The sequence below is a fragment of the Bos taurus genome, chromosome 19 (assembly GCF_002263795.3).
Source record: "Bos taurus isolate L1 Dominette 01449 registration number 42190680 breed Hereford chromosome 19, ARS-UCD2.0, whole genome shotgun sequence".
Taxonomy (NCBI): Eukaryota; Metazoa; Chordata; class Mammalia; order Artiodactyla; family Bovidae; genus Bos; species Bos taurus.
In genome coordinates this window covers 13,631,549-13,653,941 of record NC_037346.1, presented here as the reverse complement: position 1 = coordinate 13,653,941, position 22,393 = coordinate 13,631,549, and the positions used below count along the sequence as shown (strand labels likewise).

Genomic DNA, 22,393 nt, shown 5'->3' with positions numbered 1-22,393 from the left:
CGTAATTGTAATTATAGATTTTAAATTTGATAGTAGATTCACTTTCTCGCTATCATGTCAGCAGTCAGCACATTAGAGCCCCAAACAGAGATTTTGGGATGAATTTTTAACATATGTAATTTTAAGAAAAAATTCATGGGAACAAGTAAAGATTTTTTTAAATTAAGAAATACTCATTTGGAATTTGCTTTAAAGCAAACTGTATGTGTGTGTGTGTGTAGTGTATAGTATATATACACATTTAGTTTTCTTTATATATGTATGTACATTTATAAATATATTTCACTTATGTATAATAAATATGTATAGTTTGTTATATATTATTTCACTTAAGTATAATAAATATATACAGTTACATAAAATTCATAGTTTTTCACAGTGTAATATTTGGAACCAGGTTATAGTTGTATACTTAACTTTAAACACCAAGTTTCAAAAGCCCATTGCTGTCCCCAAACCCTTACCCTGCATTCTCTCTAATGAATGTCAGTGTTAGTTGCTTAGTCATATCTGACTCTTTGCAACCTCAAGGTCTATAACCCACCAAGCTTCTCTGTCTGTGAATTTCTCCAGGTAAGAATACTGGAGTGGGTAGACATTCACTTCTCCAGGGGATTGTCCCAACCCAGGGATCAGACCTGGGACTCCTGCATTGCAGGCGGGTTCTTTACCCTTTGAGTTACCAGGGAAGCCCCAGTACTAACAGCTGAAGTCACAATATCACAGCAAGCAGCTTTCACCTACTTGCAAAGATTTCTCCGTTGGTCATTATTAGTTCCTGGACATCACCAAATTTATAGACATTGGGAATGGCTTATAGTTTTTAGAGAGAATGTTCCTTGAGGAAAAGGGAACAGATTTTAATTTTTTTAGGTGTAGTTCCCATGATCTGAATTTTCTTTTAGAAAGCAAAATTCTTGGGACTTCCCTGGTGGTCCGTGGTTAGGACTCTGTGCTGTCAACACAGGAGGCTCGATCCCTGGCCCAGGGAACTAGGATCCCACATGCTGTGTAGTGTGGGCCAAAATTTAAAAAAAAAGAATTAAGAAAAAAATGAAAGCAAATCCTTGAAAAAGAATAGCCAAGAACACTAGATTTCAGACTCTGCCTTGCTCCAGGTGCCTGCCAGCTGTGGTGTATTAGGTCTAACTTGTGGCTTTCCTCAGATTATTATTTCCTCAGGTTATTATTCATAAGCTGTTTTTCTCACTTATTCTTTGTCTTCTTACAGCTCTGAGAGCTCATTTTGAAGAAGCAATGGATGAACCTTCTTCCTTGGCCAAACCTCTGGAGCTGAACCAGCACTCCCGATTCATTATTGGCTCCGTGTCTGAAGATAACTCGGAGGATGAGATTAGCAACCTGGTGAAGCTCGACCTGCTGGAGGAGAAGGAGGGCTCTCTGTCGCCAGCCTCGGTCAGCTCAGACACGCTCTCTGACTTGGGCATCTCGAGCCTCCAGGATGGTCTGGCCTTACACATGAGGTAAGTCAGAGAAGCTGAACCTTTTTCTTATTGAGCTTGTCCTATTGGTTTCACTGATCTTGTTCTAGAAAGAGCAAGGATGTTCTGAGTCAAGATTATTTCCCCTTTATCTACATCACCGGACTTAAAGTTTTGATGAGTAAGTGGGAGATGATCTATTTTGCCTGGGGTGCAAGTTTTCAAAAGCATCTTTTCCCAAATGTTTCCTCTCACTGTTCTCTTGTTCTTCTTACGGGGGGTCTTCTAGCGAGACTCAGTAAGTGAGGCTGAGGAATTTCAGTCTCTATTACTTTGACTAATATTGTTATAACTGTCCAGTGACTGATAGGGCATTTGCAGGGATGGTAGTAATCTGGTAGTAATCTTTCTCTGAACTGCTTGATCATGTCAGGAAGTTATATTCTTTTTTTTTTTTTAATTTATGGTGGCTGTACAGAGCACAGGCTCTGGAGCACAAGCACAGTAGTTGTGGTGCACAGGCTTACTTTTCCTTTGGCATGTGGCATCTTTGTTCCCTGACCAGGGATCGAACCTGCGTCCTCTGCATTGCAAGGTGGATTCTTAATAACCACTGGATCACCAGTGAAGTCCCAAGGCCAGTCTTTATTGAGGAACAAGGGGTTGTTGTAGAGCTCTCCTTTTCCTCTAGAAACGCAGTTCTCTGGGTATAATTGAGAATGTCCATAAATAACTCCAGAAAGAATGAAAGGATGGAACCAAAGCAAAAACAATACCCAGCTGTGGATGTGACTGGTGATAGAAGCAAGGTCCGATGCTGTAAAGAGCAATATTTCATAGGAACCTGGAATGTCAGGTCCATGAATCAAGGCAAATTGGAAGTGGTCAAACAAGAGATGGCAAGAGTGAATGTCAACATTCTAGGAATCAGCGAACTGAAATGGACTGGAATGGGTGAATTTAACTCAAATGACCATTATATCTACTACTGCGGGCAGGAATCCCTCAGAAGAAATGGAGTGGCCATCATGGTCAACAAAAGAGTCCGAAATGCAGTACTTGGATGCAATCTCAAAAACGACAGAATGATCTCTGTTCGTTTCCAAGGCAAACCATTCAATATCACAGTAATTCAAGTCTATGCCCCAACCAGTAATGCTGAAGAAGCTGAAGTTGAACGGTTCTATGAAGACCTACAGGACCTTTTAGAACTAACACCCAAAAAAGATGTCCTTTTCATTATAGGGGACTGGAATGCAAAAGTAGGAAGTCAAGAAACACCTGGAGTAACAGGCAAATTTGGCCTTGGAATACGGAATGAAGCAGGGCAAAGACTAATAGAGTTTTGCCAAGAAAATGCACTGGTCATAACAAACATCCTCTTCCAACAACACAAGAGAAGACTCTATACATGGACATCACCAGATGGTCAACACCAAAATCAGATTGATTATATTTTTTGCAGCCAAAGATGGAGAAGCTCTATACAGTCAGCAAAAACAAGACCAGGAGCTGACTGTGGCTCAGACCATGAACTCCTTATTGCCAAATTCAGACTTAAATTGAAGAAAGTAGGGAAAACCACTAGACCATTCAGGTATGACCTAAATCAAATCCCTTATGATTATACAGTGGAAGTGAGATAGATTTAAGGGCCTAGATCTGATAGAGTGCCTGATGAACTGTGGAATGAGGTTCGTGACATTGTACAGGAGACAGGGATCAAGACCATCCCCATAGAAAAGAAATGCAAAAAAGCCAAATGGCTGTCTGGGGAGGCCTTACAAATAGCTGTGAAAAGAAGAGGAGCGAAAAGCAAAAGAGAAAAGGAAAGATATAAACATCTGAATGCAGAGTTCCAAAGAATAGCAAGAAGATATGAGAAAGCCTTCTTCAGCGATCAATGCAAAGAAATAGAGGAAAACAACAGAATGGGAAAGACTAGGGATCTCTTCAAGAAAATCAGAGATATCAAAGGAATATTTCATGCAAAGATGAGCTCGATAAAGGACAGAAATGGTATGGACCTAATAGAAGCAGAAGATATTAAGAAGAGATGGCAAGAATACACAGAAGAACTGTACAAAAAAGATCTTCATGACCCAGATAATCACAATGGTGTGATCACTGACCTAGAGCCAGACATCCTGGAATGTGAAGTCAAGTGGGCCTTAGAAAGCATCACTACGAACAAAGCTAGTGGAGGTGATGGAATTCCAGTTGAGCTATTCCAAATCCTGAAAGATGATGCTGTGAAAGTGCTGTACTCAATATGCCAGCAAATTTGGAAAACTCAGCAGTGGCCACAGGACTGGAAAAGGTCAGTTTTCATTCCAATCCCAAAGAAAAGCAATGCCAAAGAATGCTCAAACTACCGCACAATTGCACTCATCTCATACTCTAGTAAAGAAATGCTCAAAATTCTCCAGCCAGGCTTCAGCAATATGTGAACCATGAACTTCCTGATGTTCAAGCTGGTTTTAGAAAAGGCGGAGGAACCAGAGATCAAATTGCCAACATCCGCTGGATCATAGAAAAAGCAAGAGAGTTCCAGAAAAACATCTATTTCTGCTTTTAGACTATGCCAAAGCCTTTGACGGTGTGGATCACAATAAACTGTGGAAAATTCTGAAAGAGAAGGGAATACCAGACCACCTGATCTGCCTCTTGAGAAATTCGTATGCAGATCAGGAAGCAACAGTTAGAACTGGACATGGAACAACAGACTGGTTCCAAATAGGAAAAGGAGTTCGTCAAGGCTGTATATTGTCACCCTGCTTATTTAACTTATATGCAGAGTACATCCTGAGAAACACTGGACTGGAAGAAACACAAGCTGAAATCAAGATTGCCGGGAGAAATATCAATAACCTCAGATATGCAGATGACACCACCCTTATGGCAGAAAGTGAAGAGGAACTAAAGAGCCTCTTGATGAAAGTGAAAGTGGAGAGTGAAAAATTTGGCTTAAAGCTCAACATTCAGAAAACGAATATCATGGCATCCGGTCCCACCACTTCATGAGAAATAGATGGGGGAAACAGTGGAAACAGTGTCAGATTTTATTTTTCTGGGCTCCAAAATCACTACAGATGGTGACTGCAGCCATAAAATTAAAAGACGCTTACTCGTTGGAAGGAAAGTTATGAACAACCTAGATAGCATATTAAAAAGCAAAGACATTACTTTGCCAACAAAGGTTCGTCTAGTCAAGGCTATTGTTTTTCCAGTGGTCATGTATGGATGTGAGAGTTGGACTGTGAAGAAGGCTGAGCGCTGAAGAATTGATGCTTTTGAACTATGGTGTTGGAGAAGACTCTTGAGAGTCCTTTGGACTGCAAGGAGATCCAACCAGTCCATTCTGAAGGAGATCAGCCCTGGGATTTCTTTGGAAGGAATGATGCTAAAGCTGAAACTCCAGTACTTTGGCCACCTCATGCGAAGAGTTGACTCATTGGAAAAGACTGATGCTGGGAGGGATTGGGGGCAGGAGGAGAAGGGTTGGACAGAGGATGAGATGGCTGGATAGCATCACTGACTCGATGGACGTGAGTCTGAGTGAACTCCGGGAGTTGGTGATGGACAGGGAGGCCTGGCGTGCTGCGATTCATGGGGTCGCAAAGAGTCGGACATGACTGAGCGACTGATCTGATCTGATATTATTATTTATTGATGTTTGCTTGTACAACCAACATGTGAACTTGTGCTCGTTTGCTTTGTATTTCTTGGATTACAGGGTCTGAGTTAGTGGTTCTTGGTTTTCACTGTACATAAGAATCTCTTGGGGAATCTTGAGAAATGAGCCCCATCCCCAGAGATTCTGATTCACTTGATACTGGCTTGGCTTAGAGTTGGGGCATTTTTTTTTAAGTTATTTAAGTGATTATAACATGCATCCAGGGTTGAGATTATTGGTAAGCTTAGACAAACATAAATTAGGGTGACTGTTGCTGCTGTTACTATCTTGGTGCTTCCATTATTAATGGCTTGTAAAAGAATTCAGCTCCTTTTTATACACTTAAGAATCAGAATCTGTAGTAAAATCGTATACTGGATCTGGCTGAATGTGACTGTCCTGTCTTATGGTTATTCCTGGGGATTTGGGGTCCTTGCTTCTGAAAGAGGAAGTAGTGAGTACCAGTGGTCACCCATGTTTGGCTACATGGAGGTCCAAAGAAAAGAGTTAAGAAAGTTAATTATGTTTTACTTCACAGATTCCCCAAACTTCAGTGAACCAGAGAGAGAATTTAGACTAATGCCTTTTGTTTAAATAGATGATAAAACTGAGGACTGAAGAGGGAAAAGAACTTGCCTAAAGATGAATAGCTAGAAACTGGAATTAAAAGTTAGATGCCCTGATTCCATATCAATAACTTGTCTCCTCAAGTGTTCTAATTATATAGTTCCCACAAAGCTGGTTTTTGGGAGCTAGTGAATAAAATATTATATCTAATCTCTGGGTTAAAAAAAGAGGAATGGAAGTCAGCATTTAGTGGCAGGGAAGAGAGGTCAGGTCTTTATGTAAGCAGTTTTTCTTACTTAATTTTCACTTAATGATTGGCCTGAAGGCTAATACTGGTGGATAGCATCTTCCTCCCCGAGGTCATTTGTAGATGTGTAGAGGTTGTGACTTATGGGTTACTTGCATTTGGAAGACAGAACCAAAGATTCTAAACCTTCTGCCGTGTACTGGATAATCACACACAACACACTGAGGATGGTTCTCATAATGTCATATTGCTCCTGTTGAGAAACACCGGGAGAAATCTAGATCTTAAAAGACCCACAGCATCTTGAGAAATTTGTCCAGTTTGAGGCCAAGGGAAGCAGAATATCCATTTATTGGGTTAGGAAATTGTGAGTTTGGCAATGGTGAGATAAATACCGTTTTAAGATATTCAGCTGATGATATTACAAGGCAGTTTATGGTTCCCAAATCATTCCCAAAGTTGATGATTCTTATTGCAAAGACTGTGTAGTCAATGATATGAGTGCCTGATAATTTCTTTGCATGCCCTGCCATTGCAAAACTCATGCCTGTAGCTCGTGGAGGAACCATGAATTGAAGTGTGATCAGCAGCCTGGGAAGGAGACAGTGCCAGTTCCTACTTGCTTCTGAAACAGCTAATGTTCCAAATAGAGCACAGGTTCTCCGTTGATTCATTTAAGTCACTTGGGGTAACTTAAGTTCATCCAGATTCACTTTATATATTAGAAAGACTCTGTTCTGACACCTGCCACCAATTAAGTTCATGATCGCAGGTAATTCGTGTTACCTCTTTGGACTCATATTCCTAAGCTGTGAAAATGATGACATTGATTCAGATACTCCTTTTCATCCTTTGAACCCGAAATTAAATAGAGACTGGCTGAGTTTAGGATTAGCTCCCAGAATGAATAGTCTAATCCGTACATTCTCAGAAAACACTCACTGGCGGTCATCTAAAGCCCAGTGAAATACCTGCCATAGTATAGAATGAGAGTGGGCCCCTCTTTCAAGTTAGGGCTTGATTTTAGGTGCTCAGTGAGAAGGCTGGTGGGTGTGATGAATGGGTAGTCAGGAAAAGGAAATAGACTTTCCCAGAGTTGGAGATGATTTGCATCACATATGCTCTAGTGAAAGACTGGATAAATTCCTCTCTAAGCAGACATTTGAAAATAATACCCTTCAAAAGTAATTATAGCTTGCTGGGTCTATACAGACCTCATGGTAGATAACTGTGCTTTGGCTTTTTCTTTTTAGAGAAGGTGAGCTAGGCTATGTGACCTGTATATCAGCTAGGCTGCTCTATTTCTGAACCTCAGTAGTAGAATTGGACATTTGAGGAGAAAGACCATTAACGAGTGAACATAGGCATCTCAATTTTGATACCTAATGTATGGTTTGGTGGCATTTAACAGAGGCTTCTGGTTGTATAGATACTGACATTTTCTCTGCTCCTTGTGAAATGTTACTTGAGGTCACACTGTTCTGCCTACTTACAATGCTGTGCAAATCCAGATTACCCCACCTATCACACTCTGAACCAAACAAAGATTGTAGTCAGTTTTGTCAACTAATATACTGGTTGAAGTCCAGTTGGAAGAAGATAAGCCCCACAGTTACATCTTTTACCTCTTAAGGTACTGTCATTTCTTTCCTTTTTTTTTTTTCTAAAAGAATATTTCTTCATTTATTGTTTATTTGTGCCAGATCCTGTTTGTAGACTGCAGGATCTTTCAGTTGCAGTGCGTGGGATCTCTAGTTGTTGCATGTGGAATCTATTTCTCTGACCCAAGGATAGAACTAGGGCCCCCAACATTGGAAGAGCAGAGTCTTAGCCACTGGGCCACCAGGGAAGTGCCAGTATTGTGATTTCTTTAAACCTTTTTTATCCTATAATTCATGTGTTTGAAACGCCATCTTAATTGTCTCTTAAACTTCTTAAAATGTTTATTCCAAATGTCAAATGGCCAACATTTTATCTATATGAATCAAACCTAATATGTGTTGTTGCCGGGGTTTAAGACAGTAGTTGGTGCTATGGAAGAAGGGGAGAGTCATTAAATTCACTCAGGAAGGGCTCCTTGAAGGTGAGTTATATTCTTTATCACCTTTATGGTCTAGAAAGAAAAGAACTTTACCAGTATCTTAAGAAAATTTAGAACTCCATGTGACATTGCCTATAACATGTTTGACTCTTCAGAAGCATTAAACTAGAGAGTTTTGAAGCTTTTTTTTTTATTTTAACGTATTTATTTTTGGCTCCATAGGGTCTCAGTTGTGGCACACAGCTTAGTTGGCCAGTGGCCTGTGGATCTTACTTAGTTCCCCTACCAGGGATCAAACCTGCATCATCACGTGCTTGACTATTACATGTCAAACTCTCTGACATTCTTTATGTGGAGTGTCACACTTAATCTCCATGAGCCAAATAATGTTACTTTTATTACCCACCATTTAGGGTGGGGAATTGAGACACAGGTTAAGTAACATGCCGGAGGTCACACAGCACACTGTGTATGGAATTCAGTCAGAGCTCATACCGTCAGCCACTAGACCTGACTCAAACCTTGGGTGTAATAGATATGTTGGTGTTCTCTTTGAGCAGTTTTCCTCTGATTAAATCTCAGCCTTATGTAAAAGAGACAGAACTTGGAAATATATACACATATATATATATTTGATATTTATTTATTTATGGCTCACTGGATCTTCGTTTCTGTGCCCAGGCTTTCTCTAGTTGCGGCGAGCAGGGGCTCCTCTTTGCTGTGCTGCACCGACTTCTCATTATAGTGACTTCTGTTGCAGAGCACGTGCTCTAGAGTGCTGACTCAGTAGTTACAGCACACGGGCTTAGTTGCTCCATGACACATGGGATCTTAGTTCCCAGACCAGGGATTGAACACCTGTCCCCTGCCTTGCAAGGCAGATTCTTAACCCCTGGACAGCCAGGGAAGTCCTAGAAAAAACTATTTTTAAAGAATGCTTTATCAAAGAAGCAATAAGAAAAATTAAAAACAAAATACAAGAAACCAAAAATAAAGCCTTGTTTATCCATCACCCAGAGATAACTCCTGCTCATACCCTGTTGTATAGTCTTCTGAATCCTTATCTGTGTACATAGGCATATTGCATTTCTCACTGCTGTTTTTGTCAGAAGTTTCCATTTTTTTGTATTTCAATATATTTTCATCTCATCTAATATGTATGTCATATTAAAGTTTCTTCAGTTGACTCCAAAATCCTGGTTCATCCAAACTGGTACCCAGTCTAGGACCATGCATGTGTGTGTGTGTGCATGCACTAAGTCACTTCAGTTGTGTCTGACTTTTTTGTGACCCTATGGACTGTAGCCCGCCAGGCTCCTCTGTCCATGGATTCTTCAGGCAAGAATATTGGAGTGGGTTGCCGTGCCCTCCTCCGGGAGGGGGTCTTCTTGACCCAGCCTCTGCATTGATAGACGGGTTCTTTACCACTAGCACTACTTGGGAGCCCCTGTGACCCTACATTGTATATTGTATTCCTTCAATTTCTTAGTCTATCTTGTTACCCTCTCTTTTTTTGGAGACAGTGATTAGTGACTTGTTGAAAAAGAAGGTAGCAAATTATCAGAATACATTATAACATTAGGATCTCTTAGGTGCTTCAGAAGGCTTTCTTTTCCCACATGCCCCTTAATTGGTGGTCTTCTGCAAGGCTTTCTGGCTTCAGCCCTCTTCTTTTTTTTTTTCAGTAACTTTTTATTTTATATTGAAGTATAGCCGTTTAACAATGTGATAGTTTCGGGTGAACAACAAAGGCACTCAGCCATAATATACATGAACCCTCCCTCCCCTAAATTCCCCTTCCTTCCAGGCTTCCACGTAGCATTGAGCAGAGTCCCCTGTGCCCTACCAATAGCAGGTCCTTGTTGGTTATCCATTTTAAACATCGCAGTGTGTACATGTTGGTCCCAAACTCCCTAAATAGCCCTGCCCTCCATTTTTCCCCCATGCCTGCCGTAAACCCCTGTTCTTCTTATACCACATCCTCTCCCTGCTAAGTCACTTCAGTCGTGTCCAACTCTGTGTGGCTCCAGAGACGGCAGCCCACCAGGCTCCCCTGTCCCTGGGATTCTCCAGGCAAGAACACTGGAGTGGGTTACCATTGCCTTCTCCAATGCATGAAAGTGAAAAGTGAAAGCGAAGTCGCTCAGTCATGTCTGACTCCCAGTGACCGCATGGACTGCAGCCTACCAGGTTCCTCCGTCCATGGGACTTGCCAGGCAAGAGTACTGGAGTGGGGTGCCATTGCCTTCTCTGATCCTCTCCCTAGGTCTGTCTTAATTAATGGCATAGCCACTTCCCTGGTCTTCCAAGTATCCCTCACTCCTAATTACATATTCTTTTTCATACTATCCCCTAATAATTTTTTTTAATTTATGTATTGTTTAATGAAGGATAATTGCTTTACAGAATTTTGTTGTTTTCCGTCAAACAGCCCCTAATAATTCTTGAATCCATCCCCTTCTTTCCATTGTTGCTGCCATCGCTCTTGTTCTTATTTCTTATGGCAGTAGTATTTTAGCTTTTCTTCAGTCTCTTTCCCCCTTCAGTGGAAGTGCCACACGGGCATTGCGGTGTTTCTGATGTAAACTGATCATCTCACAGCACTATTCACTGGGTCCCTGTTACATATGAGTCTCTAACCACACATTGTGCCGGGGTTCTAATGTTATTTGTAATACGACAGCTATAATCATTATTATGGTGGGCTTAATGAGATCTGTTATGTCTCAGAGATGTTTGAACTAGGTTTTGAAGGATGAACATAAAACAGACAAGCTAACAGGTAGGTTTGTGTGTAGGAGGAAGGGTAGAGATAGTGGGGTTGACAACGTGTGTAAAGGTACCAGATTGTGAAAACATCTAGCATGTTCAGGCAGTGATAAGACATTGAGTAGTATAAGGGGGACAGGGTGGTTAGTACAATGGAAGAAGAGGTTAGTAAGATAGAGGTCAGATCATTAAGGATCGTGTATGTCACACTAAGACGTGTAAAATGGAACACAGTATTGAGGTTTGGCTGTGTAATAGAATCACCTGCAGAGCTTTAAAGAAATAGGAATTCCTGAGTCCTGTCCCAGACTAATTAAGTTACAGTCTCTGGTCTTCTGCTACTCTCCGGGTGAGTCTGATCTGAAACCTGAACTGAGAACTGCTTTCTCAGAGTTTAGAGCACTGCCGGGGGTATAGTATATGCTTAATAAATGTTTGTTGCATTGAAATTAAAGTTGTGCAAGTAGATTAGATCATTATGAGGAAGAGGAGATAGGTAGAAGGGAAATGTATCTTAAGGAACTGTCTACTTTTTGATGAGAGGAGGAGGAAAAAGGGGACAAGGAAATGATTAGTGAGGTAGAAGGAGAACCACGGGGAAGGTAATTCAAAGGTAGAAGACATAGCATGAAGTGGTGGATGGTGATGGAAGCTGGAGAGAAAGCACCAGGGAGTGAGTTGGAGAGCTTGAGATGAACAGCTTTAGTAGATGGCAAGAGATTAAGCAGTAACAAATGGTGAAAGAGCAGGAATTTCAACAGGGCAACTCTTATGAAGTTGATGGCAAGGAAGAAAAGACAGTAGTTACTCAAGGGCGTCATAGGATCTGCTCGCCTGCCTGCTCTCCCACTGGTGTCCTCCCACTTCCCTTCCCACTACTCTCCCCTCTCCCTCTCTTTCCTTCTCCTGCTCCAACCCTCTCTCCAGTTTTCTTGTTGTAATGCTCTTCCCCTGACAGTTGAAATTCCTTTCATACTTTGGAGACTTGAAGTTTTAAGGTTCTTCTCAAATGCTGCCTGGGCTGTGAAATTCTTCTTGTTCTTTCTCCTATTTTGATATTCTCTTATGGTCATTTGGCCTTCCAGTTTCTATACATGTCAGTTAAGTTGAGTTTTTCAATTGCATTATTCTTCTGTATTCTTGATGTTTTTTTGGCTAATTGTTCTCTGTTGCTGAAAGAAGAATATTAATTAATCTCACTGCCAGAAACCTATAAATCAGTAAGAAAAAGATGTTTCAATGTCTTTTGAAGACATTTCAACCCAATAGAAATATAGGGAAAAGACTTGAACTTCAGAAAATAAGTTTGCCGGCCGGCAAATAAGCTTATGAAAAGGTGTTTAATATTATCGGTTATCTGGGATTTGCAAATTAGAAATCACAGTGAATTAACTGCCATCCCAAAAGGCCCAAATTAAAAGACTGACAATGTCAAGTGTTAGCAAGGGTGTGAGATATGTGTATGTATGTGAAAGTCTCATACATAGCTGATGGAGATAAAAGTTGGCACAACCACTTTGGGGTAGTAAACACACATATACTCTATCAATAAGCAAAGCCATTCCTGGCTGTTTGTCCAAAAGAAATGAATGCATTTGTCCACCAGAAACCAAGTCCAAGTATAATCAAAATTCATAAATAACACGAATGTCCATCAATTGAATAAATAAATAAATCATGCAATAGTCACTCAATGTACTGTTACACACAGTGAAACCAAAGTACTGCTATGCCACATCGTGGATGAATTTCATGAACATAATATTGATCAAATCCATACAGTAGGACAGTATACATATGAAGTTCAGAAGGAGGCAAAATTGATTGATGGTGATAGAGTTCAGAATAGTGTTTACACTGGGGAAGATGTTGACTGGGAAGAAAGCACACTGGATCCTTCTGAGGCTCTGGAAATGATCTATACCCTGATGGAGTGGTTGGTTATGTGTGTATACGTATGTAAAATTAACTAAATGTATTATTAAGACTTTTGCACTTTATTCTATGACGTTACATTTCAAAAGTAAATAAAACAAGCAGGACTTCCAGCTGTAACCAAATGAGGAGATGAACAAATCCTTAACACCAAAAAGCAGCGATCAGATCAGATCAGATCAGTTGCTCAGTTGTGTCCGACTCTTTGCGACCCCATGAATCGCAGCACGCCAGGCCTCCCTGTCCATCACCAACTCCCGGAGTTCACTCAAACTCACATCCATCGAGTCAGTGATGCCATCCAGACATCTCATCCTCTGTCGTCCCCTTCTCCTCTTGCCCCCAATCCCTCCCAGCATCAGAGTCTTTTCCAATGAGTCAATTCTTCGCATGAGGTGGCCAAAGTCCTGGAGTTTCAGCTTTAGCATCATTCCTTCCAAGGAAATTCCAGGGCTGATCTCCTTCAGAATGGACTGGTTGGATCTCCTTGCAGTCCAAGGGACTCTCAAGAGTCTTCTCCAACACCACAGTTCAAAAGCATCAATTCTTCGGCGCTCAGCCTTCTTCACAGTCCAACTCTCACATCCATACATGACTACAGGAAAACCCCCCACCACTTCATGGGAAATAGATGGGGAAACAGTGGAAACAGTGTCAGACTTTATTTTTCTGGGCTCCAAAATCACTACAGATGGTGACTGCAGCCATGAAATTAAAAGGTGCTTACTCCTTGGAAGCCTCGTATCTGAGGTTATTGATATTTCTCCCGGCAATCTTGATTCCAGCCTGTGTTTCTTCCAGTCCAGCATTTCTCATGATGTACTCGGAATATAAGTTAAATAAACAGGGTAACAATATACAGCCTTGATGAACTCCTTTTCCTACTTGGAACCAGTCTGTTGTTCCATGTCCAGTTCTAACTGTTGCTTCCTGACCTGCATACAAATTTCTCAAAAGGCAGATCAGGTGGTCTGGTATTCCCATCTCTTGAAGAATTTTCCACCGTTTATTGTGATCCACACAGTCAAAGGCTTTGGCATAGTCAATAAAGCAGAAATAGATGTTTTTCTGGAACTCTCTTGCTTTTTCCATGATCCAGGGGATGTTGGCAATTTGATCTCTGGTTCCTCTGCCTTTTCTAAAACCAGCTTGAACATCAGGAAGTTCATGGTTCACATATTGCTGAAGCCTGGCTTGGAGAATTTTGAGCATTACTTTACTAGCGTGTGAGAAAAAGCAGCTATAAAGCTCGACAAAACCACTTCAGCCTTCAAATCAACCTTAAGGCATACAACAGTCTGAGAAAAGTTTATGTTTGAAAAGCTGCTGAAATTCCATAAGAACAGTAGGCATCTGTGGTGTTCTTGCCAGGAGTATTCCTATTCCTTGCCCTCAGCTTGGTTGGCATGGAGGTTGTGCTGCTGTGGGCGTGCCCTGAGGATGGGTGTTGCTGTTACTGCAGTTGAAGGGAGCATATTCCTTTTGAGCAGTAGATGGTACCCTGCTCCCAGTGACGATCCCTGCAGCAGACGAGAGAGGGGGGCCGCCGGCTCTCCTAGCTTGAGGTGTGTTGTGGTTGGGGTAAGCATATTGCTGGTTGAGGCTGCATGCCTGCACAGAGTAGGCGTGATAAGGCTCATCAGAAAGCGGAAGCCAGGACATAACCAGAAAATGTCCTGAACTTTGAATGTGCTACTCTACTGCATACATGGACACATGGACGGAAAGCAAAAGCCTTACTGGCTTCAGGCGTTTGCGTATAACCACTGCCTAATTACTGCCTGATTAAGTTTTACAAGTAGAGAAGTAACCCCTTAGAAAGGAGGCTCAAACATAAAAACATGCACAATAAGAAGAAAATGAACTGAGACAGTAATGACTAAACTTTTGACAGAGCCAGATCTCACAGATTTAGCTCAGGCAAATGATTAAACCAAGAAAGAAAAACCAGTGAGCAAACATTGGTAACAGCGGCAGTCTTCATGGGTGAAAGAAATCAGAATCCAGAGTTGCTACAATAAATTATTTAGTATGTTAAAAATCATGAGACATGAAATGGGCAAGTGTAGGCCATATTTAGAAAAAAAGAACACAAACTGTCTCTGAGCATTTAGATGCCGGATTATCAGACAAAGTGTTCAAAGCAACTTTCATAAATGTATTCAAAGAACTAAAGGAAAACATGTTTAAAGAATTTGTTAAAAGTATGACAACAATGAATCAATAAATAATATTTTCAATAAGGAGAGAGAAATAAGAAGCAAATGTCACCAGAGGATGTACAGATGGCAAATAAAGATGTGAAAAGATGTTTTAAATCATTAGCTGTTAGGGAAGTACAAATTAAGACAGTAAGATATTAGTAAACAACTGTCAGAGTGCCTAAAATAAAAATAAGTGACAACCCCAAATGTTTGCAAGAATATGGAATAATTGGATCTTCTGTGGGTAGTTGGTGGGAATGTAAATGAATGTAAATTGTTTTTCAGCCAGTCTGGAAGATAATATGGAAATTTCTTATAAAACTAAATATTTGTCATATTATCCAATAGTTTCACTCCTAATTACCTATAAGAAATGAAAGCATATGTTCCCATAAAAACTTGTATGTGAGTGTTCACAGCAACATTATTCATAATAGCTACGGAGTGGAAACAACCCAATACCCATCAATTGATAAATGGATAAACAAAATGTGGTAAATCCACAAAGTGGAAAGTTTTCTATAAAGCGAAATGAAGTATGGATACATGTTACAACATGAAAGCATTATGCTAAGTGAGAGAAGCCACACATGATATCATCCCATTTATATATCCAGAACAGGCAAATCTATAAAGACAGAAAGTAGATTAGTCATTGCTTAGGACTGGGGAGTGGTTTGAGGGAAATATGGACTGACTGCTGCCGAGTACAGGGTTTCTTTGGCGGGTGCTGAAAATGTTCCAAAATGGACTTGTGATGATGGTTCGCAACTCTGTGACTGTAAGGAAAACCATTGAATTATATACTGTAAATGGCCAAAATATATGGTATGTGAATTCTGTCTCAATAAAGTTAAGGATTTTTAAAATGGGTGTATGATCCATACACAAAAATTAGTTGCATTTCTATGTACTAGCTAGCAATGAGCAAGCAAAAAAAAAAAAAAAAAACTTAAATAATTTTATTCAGAATGGCATCAAAAAGAATAAAATACTTAGGAATCAATTGAACAAAAAAGCATAAGACTTGTACATTAAAATTGTTACATTGCTGAGAGAAATTAAAGTCTGCTGCTACTGCGGTTTAGTCACTTAAGTCATATCTGATTCTTTCTCAGCCCCGTGGACTGTAGCCCACCAGGCTCCTCTGTCCGTGGGATTTCCCAGGCAAGAACACTGCAGTGAGTTGCCATTTCCTTCTCCAGGGGATCTTTCCAACCCAGGAACTGAACCTATGTCTCCTGCTTGGCAGGTGAATTCTTTACCCCGAGTCCTCTGCCTTGCAAGGTGGATGCTTAACCACTAGAGCACCAGGGAAGTTCCACAGCTAAACCTTTTTATATATAAAAAGGTTGATCCTCTTCTTCTTCTTCTTTTTTTTTTTTCCCAATATTCATTTATCTGGCTTTGCCATCTTAGTTGTGGTATGTGTGGTCTTCCATCATCATTGCTGGGCTCTTTGGTTGCAACATGCGAATTTTTAGCTGTGGTGTGTGAGATCTAGTACCCTAGTATGTGTGTGTTTTTGTGTGTGTGTGTGTGTGTGTGTGTGTGTGTGTGTGCTTTTTGTGTCAGACTCTTTGTGACCACCTGGACTGTAGTCCATCAGGCTCCTTTGTCAGTGGAATTTCCCAGGCGAGAATACCGGAGTGGGTTGCCATTTCCTAGTTCCCTGACCAAGGATCAAACCCAGCCGCACCTCCCCCACCCCCGCCCCCCCAGGTTGGGAGTGTAGAGTCTCAGCCCCTGGAGCAGGAGGGAAGTCCCTAACAGCAGACTGATTTTCCAAAGAGGTACATCCCTGATGCAAGATTTCTTTGCTTGGGAAAGCCCCAGCGTAAAAACACTGTCTCCCAGCGTGTGCTGCAGTATAACTCAGACTGCCTTGCAACGGAGCCAGCTAAATGCATCACTGTCTGCCGGATAAACTGCTACGTCATCCTTGGTGCTTGGCATGTTTCAATGCTGGGGTCAGTGTGGGCTTCTAGTTGGATTTGGTGCCAGGTATGTGTCTACTTTGGACACTCTCTTTTCATGTTAGATTAAAAATGAGGGTGCCTTGAATTTGGAGGAACGAATGTGCGAATGTGGCCTTTTATTTCTTGTGTTCTCACATTATAGGAAGATGGTGGGCAGCATCCGTAAAAGATGAGAAACACTAGCTTTGTTTTGGAGCTGGGTGTGCCCTGTTAGCGTTTGGTTGTTTTAGAAAGATCCCTTTGGTGAAGGGAAGCACAAGCTTGATTCCCGAGAGTGCCTCTTTAGTATATTTTTTTATATAATCAAGAGCAAAATAACCTGCTTTTTTTCTATATGCCATTCTTTGCTTTTTGAATGTTGAACTTAACAAAGGCAGAGAGTGATTCTCTTCTGGAAAGTGCCTGCATCTAGAGACCCTTAGATGTGTGTAAAAATTAAGCTGCTTCTACATCTGTGGTCACCGTAATTGTTCTGAACCAAAGGCTTCAGTGCTCTTTTTTTTGAGACTTGTTATCCTGAAGAGAGATCAAGATAGGAGGATTCCTCTGCATCTGCTTCTTTAAAGGAAAAAGTAAACTTTACTGACTTTATCAGACGTTAGCACAGTGTAAAAGGAGTGATGCAGAGTTCAGAAACCAATCCAGGACTTCCTCTTTTTTTTTATTATGACTAATGGTCATATTGAGTGAGTGGCCTGATTGAGTCTTTTCACCTTGGGTCACCTGAATGTCCTAACATCAAGGTTTATCTTAATAATTTATCTTCTATTTGATTTTTATCTGTGTTCCAGATCATTTGTGTACTTCTGTTTTGAAGGGTTTTCGTGGAATGTTAATAGATTCGCGGCATAGTTGCATCAGATAAGAGTTAACCATTTGTATTCAACATTTCGGTGAGAAGGAATTTTTCTGTGGTGCCTGAATCAGGTTAGATGTGACTCTGGTGAATTAATACCATTCCTGAGGACTTGGCTCAGGAAATCATGATCTTTTCTGCCATGACAAGGGAGCAGTATTTTCAGCATCTACTTAATTAAAAGCTAAAACAGGATACCATTTCCCTTTCAGTCACCATTTCTTTATTTAAGTGGTTTATCGCTCTGTGGCAAATGAGCATAACAATAGATGTGTCCCCGTGGCTTTTAGGCAGGGTTTTTCTCCCCTGCTTAAACGCCGGGTTAGACCTGTGTCTAAAATACTTGTCTGGGCCCCTTTACGTTTCTGTGACTTTTATCCACATCCTCTCTGTTATCCTGTTTGTGCCAGCTCCAGTCTTATTCTCAAATTTTAGTGAATAAGATCTTAGATTTTTGTTGTTTTTAAAAAAGGTGTGTGTACACCACTACTCTGGCCTTAAAATTAGAGTTGTGACCCCCACTTTATTCCAAGTTCCTCAGTGGTGGCGTGTCTCGTCCTTCTGACCGGCTTGCTTTCCCTCTTGACCTGCTCTCCCCCCGTCTTGGAGTCTGAAACTCAGTCTTACTTGTTGTGATTGGGTCTCAGAAATCACCTGTTCTTTCCTCCTCCCTCTAGATTTCCTGACCCCATTATTTTCTGGGCATAGCTGTCCTCATAAGCTTGGTCTTCTCTTTTTGCCCTGAGCCTTCCCTGTCACGTGCCCCTGGCAGCCTGGAGAGGCCGCGGAGCCTCTCTAGTGACCGTCAGAAGAAAGTGACCGTTGTTAAAGCACTTTTGCTGCAGCTAAGGCGGAAGCTGCTGAGATCTACTTTAGAGTTATACCTGCTTCTATATTTCTCCCCCTCTCTTCTCTGTCCCCTTGGGAAATCAGCTGATGCTGTGTGGGAGCCCAGTGTAATGGGGGGGGGGGCAAACAGGAGGGGAAGTATGGAGATTGGGGACAGAGTAGACAAAAAGACTGTGGTTTGAGGCCATGAGGAGTACTCTACTCTGACTGAAGCAGGTCCAAGAAGTAGGCAGAAGGCACAGTATCTTTTGTCCTCCTGGGTTTTAAGCACCTGCAGCGGGAGGACGAACTCCAGCTTGTGTTTACAAGGCCGACAGCTGAAGAGAAAAACCTCTATTCCTTTGCCATCTTGATATGGAGGGTTCTGCGGAGGAGAGTAAGGAAATGAGATATTACATGCTTCAAAGGTAAGTGTTAGAGGGCCCTATCTAGGCAATATATGCCTTTTAAAAGCAGTAAAGGCGTTGACAGCTAAGCCCTGGAATTTATGGGCAGTCTGATTTGATGATTTTTTTTGTGGGTCTGTAGGAAACTCTTTTTTTTCTTAAGGAAATGAATTAAAAATCTCATGTTTGCTCCTGAATTTCTGAACCTTTATTTTACACTCAGAATTTGAACCAAAGATATCCGAGACCACGTGTGACATTGTAGCTATGTTGAAAGCAAGCACCCTTGCACAGACTTTGCGAGCTGCTCCCTGGATAAGGGACCTCACTCAGTCTGTGCCAAATGTGTTCACTGGGCTTGGCTGGACTTTGAAGAGTGAAGTCTTTTCATCTATTTTGAAAGAAAATAGCAACTCTGGATAGTAGGTAGCATCCTGTCAAAGGTAGTTTTGCAGAAAACTTTTTTAGACTCTGTCTCTAGGGCCAGTAAATGTGCCCTCTGCTGTTGTCCTGGCATCGTGTGAGAGTGGGTAGCCAGCCTGGAGTTGTTGTGGGTGCCAAGGTGTCCTGCCTTGAATCTTTCTGCTTCCTGCTCTTAGAACTCAACCTGAGGAGGAAGTGAATCAGGCCTAGTTGGCCTTCTTAAGACTTCTCTCTCTCTCTTTTTAATGTATTTATTTGGCCCTGTTGGGTCTTAGCAGCAGCTCGCGGGCTCTCTCTTCTGGAGCATGGGCTCGTTGTGGCGCAGGTTCAGTAGGTGCAGCCACTTCAGCAGTTCGACACGCAGACCCTCTAGTTGTGGCGCCGGGGCTCCGGAGGGCCCAGGCTCAGCAGTTGCGGCCGCAGGCCGAGATGCTCCACGGCATGTGGCATCTTAGTTCCTCAGCCAGGGACCGGACCTGCCTCCAGTGCATTGGAAGGTGCACTCTTAACCAGTGGACCACCACGGAAGTCCCCTCTTTCAGACCTCCTGCAGGTCTGTGCCTCTCCAGCAGCGGGTCGACATGGAAGACCTCAGTGATCTGCTTGGTGGCAGTCATTAAATGTCTCTCTAGTATCTCATGTGTATGTTTGTGTACTTATTTCTTTTTGCATTCCAGAGTTTTTATTTTGAAAAATGAAAATTGAATAAACCCTGGCAAATATAGAAACAAATGAAAAACACCAATTTGGCAAATGTTGTCTTTAAAATAATCATCCTTTTTTCCTCTTTACTTGGCTTCTTCCACCTGTTGCAGGATGAAGCAAGCATATCTTCCACTGAGAGTCAAATAAGTAAAAAGCAACTGGTATATTTTATATATACAAATTATACATTGTTTTATATATATGACTTTCTATCATGTTTTATATATTTTAATAAATATAAAATGACTTGTATTTGTCTAAATATAAATATATAATATTGTTATATATATAAAATAGACATATAAGCAATACACACATATATTAATTTATTTAATATTTTATTATTAATTTATTTATTTTAATTGGAGGCTAATTACTTTACAATATTGTAGTGATTTTTGCCATACATTGACATGAATCAACCATGGGTATACTTGTGTTCCCCATCCTGAACCCTGCTCCCACCTCCCTCCCCATCCCATCCCTCAGGGTCATCCCAGTGCACCAGCCCTGAGCACCCTGTGACTGACGATCTGTTTCACATATGATAATATACATGTTTCAATGCTATTCTCTCAAATCATCCCACCCTCGCCTTCTCCCACAGAGTCCAAAAGACTGTTCTTTACATCTGTGTCTCTTTTGCTGTCTCGCATATAGGGTCATTGTTACCATCTTTCTAAATTCTATATATATGCGTTAGTATACTGTATTGCTGTTTTTCTTTCTGACTTACTTCACTCTGTATAATAGGCTCCAGTTTCATCCACCTCATTCGAACTGATTCAAATGCATTCTTTTTAATGGCTGAGTAATACTCCATTGTGTATACGTACCACAGCTTTCTTATCCATTTGTCTGCCTATGGACATCTAGGTTGCTTCCATGTCTTGGCTATTGTAAACAGTGCTGCGATGAACATTGGGGTACATGCATCTCTTTCAATTCTGGTTTCCTTGGTCACACATATATTTATATATATATTTATTACACACATCCATACACACACAGAGTTTTATTCTGTTTTTCTGTGGTTAAGTACAGTAGGCCATCTGTCCATTTTTTCAAGGGGACGTTCTTCCTGGAGCAGTCTGTCCTCCAGTTTTAACAGTCGTCTAAGAGAATTCCCTTCTCTTTTCTTCTGTGCTATTTTTTGCATTCCTTCTCTCCCTTTTTCTTGGTTTACTTCATCTTTTTGAAAGACAACATTCTATAAAAGCTTTGTGAGAAAAGGTAGGTGTGAAGTAAAGATTTTGAGGTCTTCTGTATCTTTCCACTTTATCATCTTGTTTTTAGCATGGTGCCTAACTTCTGGTTATGGCTATATGAAGGATCCCATCATTAAAAGTAATATATATTTCTGTTTTTTTCCCTTTTTTGGTTATAAGTGACCCTCAGAACGTTCCTTTGCTCTCTAAACTATTGATTAGACCGTATGATCAGTCCCTTCACCACCTTAATTTTATCAATAAACACTTTGCTTCCCTTATTGTCTTATTCTTAGACAGTTCTTTATTTATCCTAGGTTTATACCTTCTCCGTCTCTTTCTCCCTAAGAAACTGAAAGCTAATCTCTAGGGACTGTGTGCGTGTGTGTGTGTGTGTGTGTGTGTGTGTGTCTGTATGTTTTGCAACTCCTTTCTTGTTTATTTTTGACTAAGCTGGATCTTTGTTCCTGCATGCAGATTTTCTCTAGTTGTGGCAAGCAGGGGCTGTTCTGGCTTCTCATTGCAGTGGCTTCTCTTGTTGCAGAGCATAGACTCTACAGTGTACGGGCTCAGTAGTTGCCACTTGTAGGCTTAGTTGCCTTGCAGCATGTGGGATCTTCGTTCCTTTACTAGGGGTCTAACCTGTATTCCCTACGTTGGCAGGTAGATTCTTAACCCACTGGACCACCAGGGAAGTCCCAATACCATGTATAGTTTATCAAAGAAAAAGTGAAGCTTAGCAAGGTTGTTTGGTGAAGATGTGGAATTTAAACGCAGGCTTATGCTGTTTCCCCTGCTATATAATTTAAAGCACCATTAATTGTTAGAGGCATCATTATTGTATGTACCACAAGAAAAAGAAATTCTGCCACTTAAATAAAGCACACCATCAATTGTAAGATACATAGCAATTTCAGAGATTTTAAAAAGCTAAAAAAAAAGTGTGTTATCATAAGATCAATGAAATTTGTTTTTTTTAATGCTGCCTCATAAATAAATTGTTTTTGGAATTGTTGATTTTGAAACATCTATGGAATACCCAACTAAAGCGTTTTGTAGGCATTTAAAAATGTGGAGTTATAGCTAGTAAGAAAGACGGAGGCTAG

At 41.0% G+C, this 22,393-nt stretch overlaps 1 protein-coding gene across 13 annotated transcripts in view; it reads left to right on the top strand.

Moving 5' to 3' along the window:
* ACACA (acetyl-CoA carboxylase alpha) overlaps window positions 1–22,393 on the top strand; it is a 286,753-nt gene that overhangs the window by 72,365 nt on the left and 191,995 nt on the right. For 10 of the 13 annotated variants that reach the window (XM_024979601.2, XM_005219975.5, XM_059877716.1 and 7 more), the window contains 1 exon segment: window positions 1,232–1,484. In XM_024979601.2, the coding sequence (XP_024835369.1) occupies window positions 1,232–1,484 (253 nt within the window). 13 annotated transcript variants of the gene reach the window in all.